The sequence below is a fragment of the Cavia porcellus genome, unplaced genomic scaffold (genome assembly GCF_034190915.1).
Source record: "Cavia porcellus strain 051 isolate PalLab524CR breed Dunkin Hartley unplaced genomic scaffold, mCavPor4.1 scaffold_5, whole genome shotgun sequence".
Lineage (NCBI taxonomy): Eukaryota > Metazoa > Chordata > Mammalia > Rodentia > Caviidae > Cavia > Cavia porcellus.
In genome coordinates, this window is record NW_026947488.1 from 28,309,467 (window position 1) to 28,331,847 (window position 22,381).

The following is a 22,381-nucleotide window of genomic DNA, read 5'->3' on the forward strand; positions in this document are numbered from 1 at the left end:
TTCTTGGCTGTGGCTGTATCAGTGCTCCATTGGCGTGAATTCAAAAGCAAGAGGCGTGTTGTGTTTTTGTGTTCACATTTCCCCTCGGCCGCCTCCCCCTCCCAGGAGAACCTGTGAGAGAGGCAGGAGGGGTGCAGCATCCCTGAGGTCCCCAGTGTGTCTATCTGTCTCTCCTCCCTGCCTAGGCAGGTCACGAGGACCCATAGCTTGCTTTGCCCAGCGAAATGTGCTTCTCAGTGTTGGATTCCTTGTGCTCTGTTTGCTTTCCTCTCCAAACTGTACAACTTTGGTGTCAAAGTCAGCCTATGGTGGCCCTGCAACACACAATGCTTGTGTGTGGTGAGCACTGGGCCATAGGTCTCTGAGCTGAATCACTGAGTGCAAACCTCAGCTGTGTGGTCCTGTGTCAGTGCACATCTAGTTCCTTAATTTTCCCATCTGTGAGACTGGGGCCATGCTGATAGGTTCCTTGTGGTGCTCTTGTGAGATTAAGTAAGGCTACGCCCCAAAGTCACAGTCCAGGCTTCAGTAGGTGCTGAGCACTCACCAAATAGGAGCTCGAGGGAGGAAGTGGCAGAAGACCCCTTTACCCCTCCTCTGGGGCCTGATATGTACCTATCCACCCTCCTAGATCTCAGCAAGTGGGGACACAAGAGAGGAAAAGAAAAGGGCAACTGAGAGCTGTGAAGGAAAGGGGACCCAGTCACAGTAGCACAAGGAGTTGGGCTCCGACAACTCCTTGCAGTGTGATCGTTTTGAATTTAGTGCCCAGAGTCCTGGTCCTCTCCATATATGAGTTATGGTGGGAACTGAGACAAGAGGGTCAGCCAAGGTAAGTGTAGAAGGAAGCCACCAAGAGCTGAATTAAAGCCCTCCTGCATCTCAGCAGGCTCCTGGGATGCGCCTGACACTTTTCGGTCACAGGCTGGACCATCCCCAGCTGCCAGACACTCCTGGCTCAGACACAGAGGACAGAAAACACCCAGACCCTGGAGGGTACTTCACAGAGACTCGCCCCAGCTGCAGGGAAGGTGGAATCTTTATTGAAGGCGTAATAGACTCAGCATAGATTCTACCTGGGTCCTGCAGCTCGGTTCCCAAGGTCACTTCTCCCACTGCAGGGGCTGATGCATTGTTCACCAAGGCAGTGGCTGGAACAATTTTCAGAGTGGGGACAGGTGGAGAAGAGGGCTGGCAGGGGCCTGTCATGGGCACCGAAGAGACCTAGGCCCGAAGACTGTGTGCAGGCCAGGCCTCTCCAGGGCTGGTTCTGGTTCCTTCTGACTGCATCTCTGCCTCCGTCACTCATGTGCTCAGCACCAGAAGGTCCTTGGAGGGTAGAACAGAGAATGACGTGAGCAGGCAGAGTGGCTCTGGGACATCCTTGGCCAGATACTGGCCAATGGGGTGTGTGTATCTCTGGGCAGCAGACCTCTGAACAGCCATGATGAATGGGCTCACATGGGCCTGCAGATCCCTGGCTGAGCCATTATCTTGCCCAGTACAGAGGACTTTGGGCAGAACCCTTCTCTCTTTACCCCTCATCTTCTTCGTCCCCATATAAGAGTAAGGCTCTAATCTCCTCTCTCCGGTCTTCCAAAAACCCAGTTCACATGATTTTTAAAACCTCTACAATAATGAAAGTAATAAACCCATAGAACAAAATAAATATCCATGAGTCCATATAGATATAAATGATTGACTGAATATAGAAATAAATGGAGGTCAGCTCTTCCTCACAGAATTCCAACCAACTGTAAAAGAATTACAGAAACAGAAATTCCTCATTATGTATGTCGTGGGCAAGAACTATTGGAGTGCACCATACACAGTGCAAGCAGGTCTGGTGAGAAGCAGAACCTGCGCGTGAACTCAGCGCACCTCCTCGCAAGACACTTACTAGTGACAAAGGGAAAATAATGCCTTTATGGTGGAGAAACAGGGCAGGAACCACCTTAAGCAAGTGACAACCGTCAGGACTATGTCACATGGACATTATGCCCTGGATATAGTATGTGGAGAAAGGCACACACCCCACTCTTTTGGTATTCTTGCCAAAAAAAATGCTATGTCAATTAAATCATGAGAAAACATCAGTCAAATCTACCTTGAGAGGCATCCCACAAACAGGCCAGGCTTTTTGGAAATGTCAAGGTCATAAAGCACAAGGAAAAGGTGAGGAGCTGCCCAGATGAGAGAACTCTAAGGAGATGTGACAATGAGATGCAAGACAGAAGCCTGCTCGAGACCCTGAACTGAACACAGGACATGGTGGGAGAGGCTGGCAAAGTTGTGTGGATTCATGGCCATGGCTCAGTGTCTGGCTTTTAGGGCCTGCACTCTGGTTACAGAAGATGCTACCATTAGAGTATACTGGGAAAAGAATATTTAGAACAAGCTGTTCTGTTATATTTTTTGCAGCTTTTCCCTAAATTTGAAATCATATAAAAATAAAAAATAAATGGCTAGATCCATATAAAAATGACAAGATGAACAGCCACCATTCACAGGGCCTACAAGGCCAGGCCCAGGGCTGAGGTTGCGAGAACTTCAGACCCAAGCCTGTCTTACATCTTCTTACAGGTACTTGTGTCATCTCCTTTACTGTTCTGAAATAAAACTCATAGGTTATATAACCTATTCATACAGATATATTTTAAACCAGTATGAGCTCTTGCCAGACTGTAATGGGGAAATTTTAAAAAATCATTTATAATAAAATACTAGTAAGTTTGAAAATAAAACTCCAGAAAGATTGGACTAAATAACTACCACAGTGCCCCAAGGTAGAATTGCTGAGATGCACATGTATCTAGGAGGATACCCATGTGTTTCTCTGACCTTTCCTGTGTTTTTCAACTTTCAGATGCTGAGCACGTGTGGTTTTTATAATGGAAACAAGCAACACTGCATATGAATTTCAAGGCACCTGCCATCATCATAATGAGTCAATTATTTCGAGAATATTTACCCAAAATCCTGTGTCCCCAGTGGGCTGGGGAAACTTCACAAGGGCCAGGACTGTACCTATTCATTTCTGTATCCCCAGTTCTTTTGGCACAGATATAGTAGGTGCTCAGCAAAAGTTCATTCACTGTACTATGTTGCATTTCCACCTTAGATAAGCCCATTACTGCTCTGAGCCTCAATTGTCCCCTCTAGAAGATGGGGACAGTGACATCTGTGATGAGCTCTCAGTAAGACTGTGGATGTGAGAGCTTGCTTTAAGGCTTCTTACCAACTTTGTTCCTATTCCTGGCCCTGTGCTTCAAAGAGAGAGGCTCTGGTCCTTCCCTTTCTCTTCTTCCCAATTGTTGGTCTGATCTTTTGCAGTGACCAAAGGTGAAAGGAAAGGGCAGAAGATGAGGACAGCATTCTGTCTTCCCTTACCTCCAAGACATCAATGTCTGCTTTGCTGAAGTCGATGCTGAGGATTTTGGGGAGAGGGATCCCAGAGCCCAACACAGCTGTTTAAAAAATAAAAGGCAATCAGGCACAGTCGACTCAGTGGAGAAGGGTCTGCCCAGCCAGAAGACCCCTGTATTTGCAAGAAGACCGGCCACCTCTGTCCCTGCTTAGAAAGCATGCTCTTGCCCTAGCCTTCCTAGTGAGCACTGAGCTGTCCCTTCCCTGAGACTCCTACGTCACCTCCTTATCAGGCTTCCTGGACCCCAACCCTTAGTATCTACTCCACCCCACCCTGACTTGGCCACGAGGGAAATAAATCAGAATGTATGAGCTTCCTGTTTCTGCATCTGCTGCTCCTAATCCATGGTTCCTTGCAGGTAAGGCTGTCTTCGCAGCACGGAGGAGAAGACAAAGGTTTTCTGAGTGAAGGAGACAAAGATGCATGGGAGGCCCCAACACATGGCTGCCATGGATTTGCCATTTGGTTTCAGGCTGAGCCTAAGTAGACCTGCTGACTAATGCTCTACAAAGAAGGAAGCAAGGAATGGAGGATGGGGGGGAGTTGATCGAGTGAAGTTAAACAGACTTCTTGACCCCTCAAGAACATTTTAGAGAGCAAACGGCATTGTGAATCTACCCTATAAGATTATCTTCAGCGTTTCCCAAGTCTTGATTGGCCAAGGAACTCTTGCTTCAGAGTACTGGTTGGCCAACGTTTTATAGAACTCAGTTTGGGAACCACAGATCTAGCCTAGTCTCTCACTTTTGAAAGTGATGGACTGCATTTTAGTGAGATGGGAGAACTTTCCCCAAGTTCATGCCACATCTTAGTGACTAAGCCACGTCAAGAGTCTCAATCTCTTTCCATCCAGGTCCACTAGCCCAGCTCATGGCACCATGTCACTCCTGGAGAACATGCACGGGCTTTGTGACCAGCCCTTTCTCTGCCATTGAGACTCAGCATCCCTTGGTGGTGAGTCTCACAATAAGAGTCTGTCTGACATTCATGTCTCTCCAAAGGTATGACTGGTGCTGTCAGTTAAGAGCACCAGCCTTCTCTGTCCCCTCTTTTGTGAAGCGGGAGAGGAGAGAAGGAATTTGGGGCTGACGTCACTAATCATAACAAGGTTGGCCAGCTGCTCAAGCAGCAGTCCCAGCCTCCAGATGACCCCCTTACTTCAACAAGAAGCTCTGAGATCACACTCGTGAGACACCAAAGAGATAATAAAGCACACCAGTCTGGACCACTTGGAAAGTTGACAAGGACATCTTCTCACCCAATAATGTAACTACCAAAGGGGCAGATTCTGGTTAGGAAGTGGGGGATATTAGTCAAGTCAACTTTAGTTTTATCTGCAGATTGAACTTTTTATAGTAAGATGAAGTCCCTGGATAATTAAAAGTAAATTTATGGTTTTAAAGGAGCGAGGAAATATCTGGACCATAAGAAAAAATGGAGAAACAGAAGGAAATACACCCAAACATTCAGATCAATTGCCTCTGAGGGGTGAGGCATTTTAAAAATTGCTCCAGACTTTCTAAGATTTGTACACATAGCCTTTTCTTAAATAATCAGGAAAGAAAGCAAAACAATTAGCTAAACAAGAGACAAAGAAGCAAATACAGGAGCTGGTCAACACCTGGAGGCCAACATCAGACTATGCTCCATAAATACACACAAGCATTATACCTTAATTAAAAATAATTTTTAAAAACAGGAAGTACTTAGATCAATAAGCTTCAAATGAAGTTCTCAGGAATGGTATTGAGGTAACATTCTCAAAAGATACGGTCAAACATACCCAGCAAACCTGATCCCTAAGCCATGTGCCCTCAAAAAGCCAAGGATGTCCACACTCACTATTCATCGCAGGCATAAAGGCCAAGTCAAAAATCTTCTCAACCAGCACCACCAAAAGGCTCACCTGTAGAGAAAGAATGAAGGTTGAATCCAGGAAGGGGGTTCACTCATCTGGAAAGGGGCTCTTGGGACCTGTACTTGTGGGAGTGTCTAAGATCTCTGGCCAGCAGAGCCTGAGCCCTAAAACCTCTCAGCTGACAACCAGTGGCACCTCGTCCACCTGGCACTGTACAGGTGGGGAAGCTAAGGTTCAGAGGGGTGTGGCACTGGCGCCAACCCTTTGGAATTCATGCTGTGACTAACGCAGCCAGCCTTCTATGGGGGTCCCATTCCCAGTAGATCTTCCTGGCCTCTGTTCCAAAGGGAGTTTTCCCTATGGCCTGAGAGTGGTACTTACATCAAAGTTGCCTACATTTGAGGTTCTGAGGTTGAGGTTGGCCCTATAGAGAAAGAAAACAGCCCTTTAGAAGCAGTGATTTCTTGGAATCACAAAGCATTTGTATTTCAGCAAACTATCAGAAGCTGTCTACCAACATCTTCTGGAAGACCCACGTCCGGGGAGAATTCATGGAACAATGCTGGTTGCCATCTACTGAGCACTAAATACATGACAGACAGGATGCTAAAGGCTTTCTATGTAGGTAAGGCTGAAATTGTAACCACTAGCTGTGTGGCCTGCCTGGAGTCAACAGTCTCTGCTGCCATGCTATTCCCAGAGGGGAGGCCTGACCCTGATGTCTTGTGGCAGTCTCACTGTGACGTCTCAGGCTCACTGCACTTGGACCTCACCAAGATGCCTACCTGAGAGGCAGGACCAGACTCAGCGAGGGTAGAAAGCTATTGGGGTCATGCAAAAGGATCAGTTCAGTGTCCAGCCAGGAGGACACAAAGGAGCCTCCATTTCACATGTATTTCACTCCTTCCTGAATTCTCATTCCTTTTCCAAGCTCCTTCCATCTCTGCTAACTCTGTTCACACCGTTCTCCCTGCCAGAAACCACAGCTCTTCCTGTGGTTGCTCCTTCTCCTCTAGGCCTCAAGCTGTACACTGCTACCACAGAACCACCACCTCCTCTTCCTCCTCCTCCTCCTCCTCCTCCTCCTCCTCCTCCTCCTCCTCCTCTTCTTCCTCCTCCTCCTGTGACAAATACCATCTCATGAGTCTCCTCACTGTTGGGCTTAATAAACATTTGTTGTGAAAAGAAGATCTCACAATCCCTTAAGAACATGCCAAATATTTGACACATGGTCTCATTAACTGTGAAATGGAAATAATAATAGCACTTCTTTCCACAGTCTAACGTCAAGAATTGAAGCAACATCTGGAACGCAGCTCCTCCGTGCCTGGCACATAGAAGGCATCTAATAAATAGTAGCTATTATTTTTATGATTCTTATGAAATAGGAGGTTTTGTCCCCATTTGTCCCTATATTATCTCTCAGATGAGTCAGCCAGAAAGTCACTTGGGCAACATCACACAGCCAGTTGGTGGCCACATCAGGTTTGAACTCATACTGCCAGACTCTAAAGCCAGTGCTGGTAGGCATTCAGTGCAGCACCCAGACCCGGATCAGCTCCCAGCCCCTGTCTGTGCTCGCTGTGTGGCCTGAGTAAGTAAACCCACCTCCCTAAGTCATCTATTCTGCGTCTTCAAAAAGACAGCAAAATAGCCCTGACTTACAGGTCTTCGGGCAGACACAACATATGACCAAGACGGAGAAAAGTATCTGGTAAAGCAGTGTCACCAGCATCACAATTATTGTTGATGCCACTGCTGCTGGCAGGAAATTCTTTCTGTTCAGTCCGCAGCTTGACCGCGGTGGCTGGCTCCTGGTGCGGTGTTAGCAGGCACAGGTCATTTTCATCTTTGCAGCCCTGACAGCCTTTCAGGAGGCCTCTCATACCTCCCTGATGGCCCTCTAACCCTGCCCTGGGTGTGAGCCAGCTACAGCCACAACAGGACCCAAGACACCTTTCTAAGGACCCTAAGGCAGGAACCCAAGGCAGAAAAGCCCTTACTTGTCCAGCTTGGTATCGATCAAGAGCTTATCCCCTTCCACAGAAAATGAGGCCAAGAGGTCCGTGTCCTGTACGGAAGAAGAAGGAGAAGGAAATGTCATTGCCACCACCCAAGGTCATTTCTGCTGAGCCTGTTGCTGTGTGCCTGTTGCTGAGCCTGAGTCTAGAAAGATGTCCCTTGAGGCATTGGTCACCCCTCCTTATACTTGTATTAAGCAAGGGGCTTTCAATAGCACTCGCCATGTGCCATATCTCTCCACCATGGGAAGCAGTCAACAATAAGAAGCAGCCAACATTAACCACTGTTTGCAAGTAAATCACAGAATAGGGTGGGTAAATAAACATTGCTCAGGAAGACAAATGCTGCAGGACTCCCATGCTTGGTACTGGTGATGTTTACTAAGACTCTCTGAGATGCCTTAGAGAAGACAGGAAGGTATCTTGCAGTCTATGAAACTTTCTCTAAGTAAACCATTGAAGGTGGAATTGGACATCATAGCTGCCAATCATAACTGCCCCACCTCCTAGGAAAAGACATAAAAAAATCTAGACTCATTCTTGTCTTCCAGCAGAAATTTTGTAGGAAAATTCTTTTTGTTTCCTTGGTCCAAATTTTGTGAATTTAATTTAAAAGCCTTATGAAAATAAAACCAAGCTCCCAACAAATTCAAAAGTGGTATTAGTAACAACAATAACAAAGATTGGTGTGGTACAGAAGAGCTGGGCTTCTGGGTGCCTGTGACAAGAATCTAAACTGGTATTGGAAATCATCTTTAGGAAATAGTGCTGAATAGAAGATAGAAGGATGTGTAGGAGTTGACCAAATTAAAAAAAAAAGGGGGGGAAGCAGTAACAGGACAGGACAGAAGAGGCCAGAGAGCGGACTGTATGACACTACAGTGTAATGGAGCCAAACCATGCAGAGATGTGGGCTCTGTTGCCCTGGGCCAATGGGAAGTTCTGATGACAGGCTATCAGCTGGCTCAGAGCTTGGGCTGTTGATGGAAAGACACACAAAGGGGCTGATGGATGGTTACAGAATGAATAAGAATTGGCCCTTCTGTTCTCTCAACTGATGGTGCAAAAAAACCAAACACACACACACACACACACACACACACACACACACACACACACACCCACACACACACACACCCACACACACCATGGCTAGCCAAGAATACCCACTTCAAGCCAGAAGTCACTCATTTCATCTCAGCAGGGATGGGAAAGACACAGGAGATGAGAGGAGAGCCTCAAGCATCTGGCCCTGTAGACTTACACAGAAGAAGATGGCACTTACCGCTTAACACATGATAACGTATCACTTAACACATGACATGTGTAGTGAGCCCTACCACATCCTGGACCCTGTGCTACGTTCTGAGGAGCCCACAGTGAGGAAGATCGTCCAAGGCTGGCCAGCAATGAACTAACAAATGTGTTTGATAATGTCCGATCAAGCAAAGTAAAAGAGAAAGAGACAGACAGACAGAGACAGAAGAGTAAAAGACTAAGAATATTTTAGACAAGGGACCTGAGAGGGTCTCTCTAAAGAGGGACTTTTGAGAAGAGGTCCAAAGGAAATGAGGGAGTGAGCCTTGCAGGTGTAGGGGGAAGAGCATTCCACACCTAGCAAGTGTGAAGACTCTGGAGTCAGATCATGCCTGACACAGTGAGGGAACATTCAAGAGCTGAGAAGTGAGCTGAAGATGATCTTGTGGGATTTATGGGACATTTTCAAGAGATCATCGCTATTTGAGAACTGAAGGAAAGTAGGGAAGTAACAATTCACATTTTAAATGGATCCCTCTAGAATAACTTCTACTGTGCTGTAGCATAGTTGACTATAATATGTTATATATTTCAAAACACCTAAAAGAAAGAACTTTGAATGTTTTCACCACACAGAAAAATGTCTGAGGGGATGGATACTGCTAATTAACCTGATTGAGTCACTACACATTGTACAAATGTTCTGAAAAATCTCATTGTATTCCAAATCTAGGGACAGTTAAGAGGCATCAATTAAAAATGTAAAGAAAGAAGATCCTTCTCCATGAAACAATTGTGGAAATTGATGTGTCTGTGTCTGTTCCCTGTTAAGTACCATGGACAAGGGAGCAAGTACCACGTGTCTTGTTTCTCTTTTCCTTGCATCCCGTAGGAAGTGCAATCCTAGTAGGAAGTTGTTATCCAGTAAATATTGCTGAATGAATGACCCAAGTCAACTCTGCCAGGCACCACAGTATATAACCCATGAAAATGACAACAACCAACACATGGGGAGCCTTTATAGAACATTTGAGCATCTTATTAACACAGATGACCTGCTGCCAAGCCCAGGTAGTAGAGCAAAGAGCAGGTCCAGAGATGGGAAGTGACCTGTCAAGGTCACACAGCTAGAAATGGTAAAGCCTGGGTGTGAATTATCCTGTGGCCCTGAAGATGGACAAGCATCACTACAGTGGAGACAATGGGGGCCTGGGGTTTTCAGGAGAGAACATGACTTTGTCTTGAGGCCCAACTGGGGGCCAACAGCACCCCACTTACCACATCAATAAGGCAGATGGTGGTCTCAACATCATTGGGCTGAGAGACCACAACCTCAGAGGTGGCAAAAACCTTCACCAGTGCCTGGTCCTTCTGCAGTGTCACCGTTGGGGGGTTGGGGACCTGGATCTTGATGGTGAGTGGGCGGGACTCAGGGTACTGCTGGAACACCTATGGGCAGGCATTGGGCCATGTAAGTGAGGTTGTTGGCAACAGGGGACTAGGATGCTCTCAACCAATCTCAGGGAGGCCCAGAGCCCAGGGCCTCTCTGAGTTGCTTCAGAACCAACATTTCCAGAGGACACAGGCAAAGCCACCATCCACTGTGGTACCAGAGAAGAGGATGTAATATCTGAGCCACTCACAGGGCTGTTGTAAGATTGAATGTGACAGTGCTGACAGAGCTCTGGGCTCAATCCTTGACACTTAAAAGCCCAACTAGGATCTCACAGGCTGCTGACCCAGGACCTGAGCATCAATCTTGACAAATTTGGAGATATTGTTTCTCCAGGCTACTGATGGGAAGACTGAGGCTCAGAGGGGAATGTCAGGGAGCCTGTGCATCTAGCCAAGTCTGTACGACACAGAGCCCCAACCCTCTCCACCCTCCCTGGAGAAAGTCCATGCTTCTGGGCATCTCGCTGTGATGTCCCCAGCCAAAGCTCGAGTCACCCATTCTGCTTGAATTTACCCATTTCCTGAGACCCACGGGGAAGGGAGTGGAGCCTGTTTGCTGCAGACCAGGCCCCAAAGCTAGATCGCTAAAGATACCAAATGGCCAGTTTGTCATATTTACTGATAACTGATTTACCACACAACTGAGTAGAAAGAAACAATTCTACATGGAAACTCCACCTTGGACAGCAGTGCTGCAGAACAGGGCCTGGCCCTGAGACTCTGTTCACTTTCCTGAATTCTTTGGCTCAAGCTCTTGGCCAGAGTAAAAATCTTGTAATTCAGTCATTCGATCACTCCATGAATTTACTCTTTAGCAGATTAGCTTTCAACAAGTCAGTTATTTGATAAATTGTTTTTTTCTAAGGTGATTTTCAGTACTTCCTGGGAGGTGCCCAGTGTCCCAACCATGGCAACCAGAGCGAGCAGTCTCGCCTTCTTCACGGAGATCCCCATCACCGAAACTGTCCGCATAGCAATCACCCCATCAGCCCCAGAGCTGATCAGGCCTCTCTGGGTGACTCTCCCTGGCCTGACTCCCCAGCAGACACACCTCTGTGTGTAGCCCAAATCTCCTGAGGCTGACATACAGCTGTCCCAAGGCCTAAGTCCCTGCTCTAGCCCAGCTCTGCTACTGCCTCTGAGCCTCTGCTTCCCCATTTATTTTATACTTTAATAAAATGGAGTGCTTATCTCTCCTTGCCCTGTGAGAGGAGCTATCAGGAACAAATGAAAGGGTGGATTCTAAGAAAATTTTATAAGCTGTAAAATGTAGTGTGCACAGGAAGCGATCCAATAAATAAAAAGTTCAGTGAGCAAGGGATCCCTTGGCCTCCTGGAGCGAACCCTGCTTAAAATAGCGGAGAACGGTGCACCTGCCATTCCGCTCTTGGACACATGAGGGCGATAATGACCACTTGTTGAATTTGACTTTGCTCCTTCAGACTTTGAGACAGGAAGCTGGAGACAGGGCAGGTAGAAAGAAGGCAGAAACACCCAAACCATCTGTGGATGTGGCTGTCCTTCACTCTGAGACTACTTCTTGCATGAAAAGCTCTGGCACAGGGCACAGGACCACAGGCCTGGAACAGGTGCTGGCATCAAAAAGGCGTTTGTTCCATCTCTATGTGGCCACTAACTAAGAGTGTGCTTGTTCCAGCACTTTAAAAATTTTTGTAAATAACAACAATAATATAATTAAATCTGACAAATGTCTGTTCGGTGCCTAGATTCCAGTCTCCAGGTCCACAGCTACCCTGAAGACTGACCATTTTGCAGATGAGAAATCAGAGGCTCAGAGTGATAAGGTCGTTTGAACATGGTAATGTGACTGGGAAGGGCAGGGCCTTACCTGTCATCTCCAAGGTCTAGCTCCACCCCTGAAAAGTCCCACAGGTCCGTGTGCGGCTCTTTTCCTACATCATCCCCTCCACCCTCCCACACTGTCTGAGCCCGAGGGACCACGTTAGCGTGGTTTCATTGACCAACAAGGACACTAGGAGGACTCAGAGGTGTTAGGACTTGTGTCAAAGTCACCAGCAAAGGAGTGGCCAGGCTGGTCCACTGCCTCCCCCCGTGGGCCCCTCCCATGCGGGCTCTGTTCTCCATGCCTTTGTCACTGCACTGGGTGGGAAGCAGGTGAGAGCCACTGCCCTAGAGCTGAGCATCTTTCCTTCCAGCCAGGTCAGGGGAGGGAGACCGCGGACAGTGGCGCTGCCCATCTTACTTACGCACCTTGGGAATCAGGGCCCCCAGAGTGGACGTGGTGAGTGGAGGAAGCTCATCAAACTGTGGGATGAGGACAAAGGTCATATGAGTGCTGGGGTGACAGGGGCATGGCCATCAGACTCCTGCCTGCTCTGAGGCATCAGTGGGGCATCTTCTTTCCCTGAATGACCCCCAGGGAACTTCCACCTCCCAAAAGCGGCCACTGTGCAGTCATAGAGTAGTCCACTGCCAAGTGGGCACCAGCAGCTTAAGCTCACCACAGACCTGACTTGAAGAACAGGAGGTGAGGTGAGTGTGATTCTTTGTTAAAGCAAAGTGCATACCATGAGTCCATGCACAACCCAGTGTCCACCAAACCCTTGACTTCTACCATGGCCCCAAACCACTTGTCCTGTTACTTGGTTTTGGCTGATTCAGTTTTAAGACCTAAGACACTAAAACAATGGAAAGCCAGTTCCACTCGGCAACCATAAAATCAGTGTGATGTAATGAAGCGTGGCCGCTACCTCCTTCCTGGCTGTGGAAGCGCTGGCTGACAAATGTTGCTCTCCCGCGAATAAAATGGGGATGCACAGCAAAAACAACAGCTAACAATGCCTATTGTTGTCTTCAAAGTAGGTATCCATTTTGTTTTGTTTTTTCCATAAAATAAAAATTTTTAAAAGAGAGATGCTTCAAACTGCAAGAGAGTTAACTAAATCCTGGCACTAAATGGACACATTCTCCGTGGAATCGAAGATTGACACAATTTGTAAATGCTCTTTTGAGAACACTTTGTTCTTACGGGAAACAAAATGAAGTAAGAAGGACAAAACAACAGGAGCAAACTGTCAGGTGGGAGGGAGGGAGGGAGATGAATAGATAAGCAGATAGAGGGGGGAGGGAGAGGGAGGGAGGGGGAGGGAGGGATCAGTGAATGAACAGCTTGATGGAGGTGCAGGTGACCAAATGACGGATAAATGGACGGTGGAGGCTGGGTATATGATGGATGGATGGATGGATGGATGGATGGATGGATGGATGTGTAGATTGGTAAGAAGATGGATAGATAGACAGATAGATAGGAACTAGTGAATCTGGGTAAAGGATATGTGTGCATGAGCTGTGCTATTTGGCAACTTTTCTGAAGGCTTGAAAGTTTTCAAAAGAGTTCAGAGAGAAAATGACTCTAGAGCACATATGAAGACAAAGTTATGTTCTTAAGTTACCTTTTTATATGGGTGGCATTGGGGAACGAACCCAGGGCCTTCGCAGTGAACTTACATCCACTCAGCCCTTTTTATTATTTTATACTTTAAAACAGGGTCTCTCTAAGTGACTAAGTTGCTCGGGTTGGGCTCAGACTCACAATCCTCCTGCCTCAGCCTCCTGTATATGCACCACCATGCCTAGTTTCTTGTCTATCTTTTAATTACTTATGTCCTTAATATAAATGGAAGAATTCTAAATACTTATACTGAGGTACATATAAGCGAACATATGTTATAACACTTTTATTAAAAGATTGAGGTGAAATCCAACAGACTTGAATAAGAGCAACATGTGCCTTGCAATGGGACAAGGTCAAGTCTGTGAGCCAGTGGAAGCCCTTGAGCACAAGCTTTGGGCAATTGCATGATACTGGCGCACAGCTGGGACCTGGAGATGAGCCAAGGGGTGGCCTGTCCACAGCTGGGGACTGACCGGGATTAGTGGAGGCCCAGGACTCACCATGCCGTCACTGATGTCAATGTTCAGCGCCCCTTCCTTCTGCAGCATAGTCAGCACCTTGCCCAGGAAGTTAGCCGAGATGCCCAGCTGGGAGTTGGTGTTGTCGCCCATGGGGGGCAGCTCCGGCATAGGTGGCCTGGGCGAGATCTCAGGCCGGCCCAGGGGGTAGTCAATGAGATCTCCTCCTGCTTCCGAGACCAGTGTCTGCAGTGGCAGAAGAAGGGGACACGGGGTGCAGGGAGGAGGGAGGCGGAGGCTGAAGTGAGGCCAGAGTGAGGGCCTGGGTGTCTCTTTTTTATGGCCCCAGCTCCACTTCAGGCTGTGACAGATGGGACAGAAGGGACCTCTTACACCTCCTGTGCATCCATGGCACAGCTTCTCTGATGTCCAGCACTGCCATCTGACAGCATGCGGGTGCTGCTGTGTGGTACACACTGGCACCTCCCCTCTGTCAGGGCCACAGTCCTAGTGACAGCCCACAAAGCTCTGTGGGGCTCATCACGGCCCCTCAGCTGGCACCTGCCCTCTGCAATATGGCTATTAAGACTGTGTCAGTCCTCACCCCTCACCCCCTCGCCCTGGCCCTTTCCCAAAGCTGCTGTGCCCTGCCAAGCGCAGTAGTCACCCCCTCCAGGAAGCCCTCCTGAACCAGGGGATCCCATCCCTGTGATTCCGGCTCTCATACAGCGCTGGGTTGATCACTGTGTATTTATTCCAGTGACGCTTCGTGGCCTGGTCCCTCCAGGAGATCGCCATCTCCCAGGACTGACTGTCTTGCTTATTGCTACTCTCCGAGTTCCCAGCCCAGGCAGGGCAGCCAGCAGGACCAGCAAGTGTCTGCTGTGCAGAGTGGGTGATTGTGAACACATTACATGTGCACACACATAGGCAAGGTGTGTTCAGCCCCTAGCCGCAGGTCCCCAGGGGCCTTGGAGAGTTCATTCCAACTCATATGTCTCTTCCCAAGTTCATTTTCAGTGATGTTGCACTGATGGGTAGAAATTGCCCTTGACAGGAGTGTTTATGCCATGGAAATCAGCAAATGTTGCTAATCATGACTTTATTTTTAGTTGTAGAGACCCAGTTGTTAAATGCATCCAGCGAAACCGGCCTCTAGCAGCAGTTTCAGAAAAGGAAGCTGGATTGTCTGGGTTCAGAGTCTGCGTCCACATTTACTAGATCTGGGAGAGTGGTTTAGCACCTCTGTGCCTCTGTTTTCTCAATAAGTGCGCCCCTCATGCTGTAGTTTTGAGGACAGACTGACTGAATCTCCAGGAAGCCCTTACAGTGCCTGGTGCACACTGAGCATTGGTGCGTGTCAGCTAGGACCATATTTCTTGGCATGATTCCTAGTGCTCTTAGTCTAGTAGCAAAACGGCCCTGTTCCCATATTGCAGGGGCCACCCTCATCACTCCCAGGCCAAGATGCAGGACTCACATTGAGGTCCAGCTCCAGGAACTCGCCGGTCACCAGCGGGAGGCTGGAGAACGTATACTGAACGCTTCCCAGAATGCCCAGCGGAATCAGAGCTGTGGGCAAAGGAGAGGTTGCAGGCTGTGTCCTCGGCTGCCCAGGCACCTTCCCTCTGTGCCATCTCAGAGGAGAGGAAGCTTCGAGGCTCTGAGTGCACAGCTGTGCGGGCGGAGCCAGCTCACACTGTCCTTCCCCAGGCCAGGGTGGATGTTTAGGGGCAGAAGGAGAGGACAGGTGGGCACATCTCCCCCCGCCACCACACAGGGCCCTCCTCCCAGACGTAGCATGTCCCCAAGCCTGGCCCTGAGCAGCCATTAGCAATATCAGCCCAGTGCTGCCAATCAGGAAGGACTTACAGTCCACGAGACCCAGCTGGTCATTGACGAGACCCAGCACCACATCCACAATGGGGCAGAGCTGTGGGAGAAACATCACGAGTCAGGCGACACTGCAGCCAGCAGGAAAGTGAGGCGCCCTTAGCAACAAAGGCAGCTCAAGTCTGATGCCTCTAGGCCTGGCTCTGTCCTCACCGTGTCCCCATGGGGAGCCTCTGTCACAATTCCCATCCTAGAGACAGGGACCCTAAGATACAGGTGATGTGACTTGTCACGTGACCTGGAAGAGTCCAAGCTGAGAGTGGAACCCAGAGCTGTGTGAATCTCAGGCACCTTCCCCTTTCCATCTTTGCACCGGTCCCTCCGTGTCCCCAAGTCATTCCCAGACCCCAAGAACCTGTCCTGACCCTGACCCCCTCCACCCTTCTAGGACAACTGCGTGCCTCTGGGGATAAATGTGGGACTGTGGTCCCTCCCACCTGCTCTTACCAGGTCAGGGAGCACATTGGCCAGGACTCGATTAACTAAGTTGTCCACGAGGTTGGGGAGAAGCCTGGGGAGAGAGGGGCAGACTGAGGAGCAGATCTGTAGCCAGGGAGGGCTCCCGGCAGCTTGCCCCAGGGGCGCCCGCCCAGGCCAGACGCTGCTGGTTCTTAGTGAGGAAGGTTGCTTCCTCCTTCCCGTTTCACCCTCGTTAGGGCTGTTGTGCCACCTGCAACTGCAAGAAACCTTCCCTAAGGGTGAGGGAGCTGCTGTTTTATCCAAGCACACAACACAGTACCCAGACCAAGCCAGGGTAATGGATCTTTGTACGCAACAGAAGGAAAAATACTGGCCAAAACATGTGTTCTCATGGCCCATATTAAAGGATAGTTTATTGCTACTGAAATGATTGGAAGATGTGATCCGTTTTATAGGCAAAGATGCTGAGGTTCAGAGCAGTGACTGAGCAGGTTCTAACTAGCACCCACTCCCAACTACCCCGCCTATCCAGCTAAGGAGGGGTCAGTCACTGATGCACAGAAAGACACAGAGGTGGACAGACAGACAGGCTTGGATGCGAGGGTTTGTTTTCAGGGCCCTGAAGCATTGGGCAGGTGAGGGGAAATGTGACCGTCCTAACACAGTGTCCCTGGTGAACTCGGCCCTTGCAAACTTTTCCCCGTCCCTGTCAAAAACATCTGGGTTCCTGCTCTGAGGTGGCAGCTGCTGCACTGTGCCAGGTTGGCAGAGCAAAGAATTCCTCCAGGCAAAGTCCTGACTGGAAATTCTCCCCTGGAGTTTACCACACATCATGGGCCCCTTTAGGAAGACTCACACTGGATCTGGTTCCCCTAGGCTGGTGAGGCCCCAAGAACTCACGCACAGATATATTCTGTGTGTGTGTGTGTGTGTGTGTGTTGAACAGCTTGCCATTAACCTGTGATTTGTGGGGTTTTTTTTGGTACCAGGGATCAAACTCATGACTTTATGCTTGCCAGGCAGGCGCTTGTGCTGCTGAGCTAATGACATCTATTAAAAACAAAACAACTTGTTGCCACAGCAGCAGGAAGCTGGGCGCATAAATGATGGTTCATCCAGAAGATGGAACATAATGCAGCTGTAAACAAAAAACAAAGGTGTGTTCGGTATTTGGACACAGAATTCTCTGATAGAGTAAAAAGCAAAGTACAAAGTGAGCTGAGAGCAGGCGCCCATTTGCAATAAAGGGAATGGGACTGAGAACTGGGGTTCATATTTGCTGCATTTAAACAGGGAAATTGGAGATTTAAGAACTGAATAACCAAAAAAATAAATTCATTAACTAGTTAATTAATTTTTAAAAAAGAACTGAATAACCACAGCTGCTTAAAGGCAAGGGGCAGAAAGACAGGGTAGAAAGGACCTCACTCTGTGTCTTTTTGTCATTTTACATTTTAAAATCATACTACTGTCAAATATATTCCCCAGTGAAAAGATGTGAATTGAAAAGTCCGTGAGACTTTTACATTTTGAACCCCAGGACCCAATTTTCTTTGCCCTCATTCACCCTGACACAGAAACAAAGACAGGGAGAAGCCCACAAGAATCAGAAGGTTGGGTTCATATATCCAAGGAGTTTTTCTGCTCCCCAAGTCTTGATAAGAGGAGGGTGGGTGCAGCGCTGGGCTGAGGGGTTGGTAAGACAGGAAAGGCGAGGAAGCGACCCCAAGGGGCTGGAGAAGCTCCTGCCTGCTGGGAGAGAGGGACTTGACTCTGTTCTGAACGTGTGTTTATCCCGACTACCACACGGGGACAGGGGGCTGGCAGTGCACAGACACTTGAAATCTCTCTGGACAGAGGTGGGGTCTTGGTCACTTTGTGGGGAGCACACAGTAGGGGTGCATTGGACAGAACAGCTGACAAATGTCCCCATGGAGTGGGACACTGGGGGACAGATAACCGTTCTGGGACGTGTGCTTTGGTTTAGATCTAGAATGTTCCCCCAGTGTGTCACGTGTTCGGGGGATGGTTAGGAAGGTGACCAGATTTTGGGGCACAATACTCAGCACTGGATTCATCTGCCAGGAGCTCAGGGCCTTAATGCACTGTTCAGAGGTGGGGTCAGAAAGCCTTTGTTCTCCTGGCTCCCCCTCCTCTCTCCCTGCTTCCTGGATGCTAGACAGCTTTCCTCCACCACGCTGCTTCCGCCTTGGAGTCAGTCCACCAGAGACTGAATCCCTAAATCCTGAGCCTCCTTTAAATGGTGAGTTTTGGGTTTTTTATCCCGGTTACATCAAAGTTGACTAATGCACCATATATTTAGAAACTCTTAAATCATGGCAGTTTATGCACGTAGAGCTTTACATTCATCATCTCAGTTACCAAGGAAACAAGAATTTATCTTCATCTCACAGATGGGGAAACTGGAGCCCAAAGAGGTCAACAGAGTTGCCCAAAATGAAGAACAATAAAGAGTAAAACCGAGCCCTAAATCTTCCTGGCCACGTGGATAAAGTCCTGTTCAAAGGCCCAGAGCTGTGGATTATAATCATTCCCCAAGTTGGCTGAAGCCTACTTTCTGGGTTCAAAGCACAACCCTTGAATTCCCATCAGGTAAGTGCCAGGCCAGGGCATGGGGAGAGTGTAAATAATTCTGTGTGAGTCTTCGCTACTCCTGGGTAGCATGGCTCTGCCTGCCCCCGGTCACAGGGAGAGGAGAGGCACCATTTTGTTTGCCAAAGGCAGACGTCTGCCAAGGCACTCCAGCACTTGCTGGACTCACCCTCGCAGCAGCTTGACTTTGATGCCCCCAAGCAGGGTGTCACACCTCTCGATGACCAATCGTGGATAACCGGTGCGGTCCATAGTCAGCCGGACCTTGGCTGAGATGTTCACCTCCACTGAGATGTCCAGGAAGCCAATGAGACTGAAGGAGACCAAGGGACCATGGGAACAGTGAGTCACACTCCAGCCACCTGCTGGCATCATTCAGCTCAGGCTTTAGCTCTGGTCTTCCCTGTCAGGCATCATGCCCCTCGCTCATCTCTAAGAAGGCCAGGAACAGAGAACAGTATAAATCCTGGCTTCCAAGGTAACCACCCAGTCACCTAACTTTGGAGATGTGACTTCATCCTTGGGATTGACTGCTGGAAAAATTCACCTCTGGGGTCCTGTAGGAAGCACCTACTGCATGGAAGGACTCTCTGAGGGTGGCCACATCCAGCTGGGAGGGGAGGTGGCCTTATAGCCCAGGGCAGATGAAGACACTAAAACTCAGCAGCAGTGTGACCCGAGGTCTTTCGCTTATAAGAGTCAGGAATCCAACCCAGGCTCTCCCTTGACTCCAACCTCCCAACATGCTAAGTGGATGCAGAGACCAGGTATGGTGAGGGGCAGGGACTCGCCAAGCTCCCCCTGTGGGGACACAGTGGCAAGGGCACGCACCTCTTCCCACTGATGGCCACGCGGGTGTACAGGTTCAGGTAAACACCCACGCCAGGCAGGAGCCGCACGGACACCCGGGGCAGGGTCAGCTCCATGATGCGCAGCCTGCACGGGGTGACAGCTGTGTGACCTGAGGCACTGCCTGTCACAGCCCCCCACAGTGCCCTACCGCTCTGCTCCTCCCCATGCCCCAACTCTAAAGAGACGTGCAGTTCACAGACAGCTCATGGAATCGGGGGAGAAGTTCAGACCCAGCAGCCGGGAGCCCGCTGTGCCTTTCTGTGTATTTCTGCGCCAAGGTGCCATTCTCTCTGCCTCGTGTGAGGCTCCTCCTGTCCAAGCTTCAGGCTCCAGCTGAGCTCCCCTCCAGGAAGCCCCTCAGCCTCTGGCAGGTGAGCTTGCTTAGCCCCCTAGTCTCTATGCCTGCTCTAACTGGCAGCTTTCTGCAGACTGTTACCCAAGCGCACATAACCTACCAGTTCACAAGCCCCTCTGGCCAGAACTGACCACTACTGTCCTTCATGTAGTACAGGTTCTACACATTTGTTGAATTAAAAGACTATGAGAAGGAGCCTGGGCGTGGTCGCATATATCACATATGCATTACACTTCCACCTAACTATATTACTATGACCATTATACAGATGAGGAAACTGAGGCTGCAGAAATGGAAAAGCTAGCACCAAGTCATACACAACTGCTTAAGACAGAGCTGAGCTCAGACGCACTATTTCCTGCCAAGACCCCAAACTATGTAAAATGGGTCTCTGCGACATCCTGTTCCAAGATCCCTCCCTGAGGACACCTCCCCCGTTGATTGGTTCATGGGGAACTTGATAGGAAACCCAGCAACCTTACCCTGTGATGCCCTGCACGGTGCTGAGGAGGCCGCCTTCACCAAACATCCCCAGGACGCCACCACCTCCGAGCAGGCCTTGCTCGCCAAGGAGACCACCTCCGCCGAGCAGGCCACCTTGGCCCGCCAGAATGCCCTCATTGGCCAGTAGGCCCCCAGAGCCCAGCAAGCCGCCTGGGCCCAGTGCCCCAGTGGCCACACCAGGAGGAATCTGCCCTGGCTGCAGCTCACGCCGCCCCCGGAGCCTGCCCTCCTCCGCAGACCGGTACCGGCCCCGGTGGCCGTGGGCAGTACTGTCCTCTCCACGGGGCAGGTCCCTGATGCTGCCGTCGGACTCCAGGATCTCACCATAGCGATATTTGCCCCCCAGCTGAGCAGTGTTGTCATTGGTCTCAATGTGACCATATCTGTAATTTCCACCAAGTTGTTTGCCATTGGTGTATTGGAGGGGGCGCTCCCGGACATGGAAGTCATTGTAGGGGACACCACCAACACCTCGAGGGAATTCAGCACTTCTGTAGTCATTATCCCGGTGCCGACCACCACCCAAAACGCCACCACCACTACCACCAAGCAGCCCCATACCATTGCCACCCAGCAGCCCCACACCACTGCCACCCAGAAGCCCCCCACCACTGCCACCCGGGTGCCTCGAACCATGGTTCCCTCCACCACCCAGCAGCCTCTCACCACTGCTTCCTCCATCACCCAGCAGCCCCCCACCACCCCCAAGTAAGTTTCCACCTAACAGGTCACTGCCACCCCCTCCACTCCCACCACCAAGCAGGCCTCCCAGAAGACCACCGCCCCCACCACCACTGTTCCCACCACCAAGCAGCCCTCCTAGGAGAGGCCCGCCACCATCAGCACCGGCTTTACCCATGGGCACCTCTCTCAGGGCCGAGCGGAAGGCATCACTCTGCTGCATTGTGCCCGAGATGGCTGTGGAGAGACACGGGGTCAGTCGGGGTCTGCACTGTCCCTGCCCAGCACTCCTCAGAGTGCAGTGTGGCCAGCTCTCTGGACCTCTGCACTCCCACCCGGCAGGGGTAGGGCAGAAAGATCCTTATGGCTGGGTCATTCTCTGCTGGGCTATGCCTGTCCTCACATTAACTAGATTTCGACCCGTCCAGCCACACCTAGCTTGATTTCCATTGTCACTGTCCCATTCCAAGTCCCCTACACTTTGCAGCTTTAAAAAAAATGTTTTTCACCCATCATCTATTCTGGGAAAATAGGAGCAGAATAACTGTCCTTGTTTGCCAAATACTCTGGGGTCTGTGCGGTGCCAGAAACCACTCAGATTGGAGATGATGGGGTCTTTACTCCTGTGATGGCTGGCAAGGACTGGGGTAGGGGGCGGGGCCCTCATTTGCCAGATGAGACAGGGATAATTACATCCACTTTTCAGATGAGGAAAGTGAGGCCCGCAGGACTCAGACCAAGAGTTTAAGATCATGGAAAGCAGGATTTGAATCGCAGGAAGGCTGATTCGAAGGCCCCAATTCTTAAACACTGCTCTCTGCTGCCTCAAGAAAATGAGAATACAGTCTCCAGCACAGTGCCGGGCACATAGTAGGTGCCTGGGTAGATGTAGCGCTCCCCAAGAAAGGGAAAGTTAAGGCCTGAGGAGGAGAAGTCACCCAACCACTTGAGGTGGACTCTGCCAGGGGGATCCTTGGGCGCTTGAGTTGGCTGGCCCAACCTGCCAGCTCTGTGCCACCTCAACCCCTTTCTGGACTGGACTCACCTTTGGTCAGCACATCCTTGGTAACCCGGAGGACAGTGTTTGTCTCTTGCAGGCTGCTACACACAGCCGCCATGCACAGAGCAGCCATACACCATGCCGTCCACAT

At 49.8% G+C, this 22,381-nt stretch overlaps 1 protein-coding gene across 1 annotated transcript; it reads right to left on the reverse strand.

The window, feature by feature from the left end:
• Positions 1 to 1,125: 1,125 nt before the first annotated feature.
• On the reverse strand, positions 1,126 to 22,381 carry Bpifb4 (BPI fold containing family B member 4). Its single transcript, XM_003476768.2, has 16 exons — positions 22,276 to 22,381; positions 21,405 to 21,467; positions 20,528 to 21,020; positions 19,670 to 19,774; positions 19,008 to 19,151; positions 16,253 to 16,316; positions 15,785 to 15,845; positions 15,393 to 15,484; positions 13,955 to 14,158; positions 12,251 to 12,304; positions 9,842 to 10,012; positions 7,289 to 7,356; positions 5,667 to 5,709; positions 5,270 to 5,333; positions 3,391 to 3,467; positions 1,126 to 1,329 (listed from the first exon to the last, which is right to left on the reverse strand). Exons 1-16 carry the CDS (start codon positions 22,379 to 22,381, stop codon positions 1,306 to 1,308), a joined length of 1,833 nt encoding a protein of 610 aa, XP_003476816.1. The 3' UTR covers positions 1,126 to 1,305.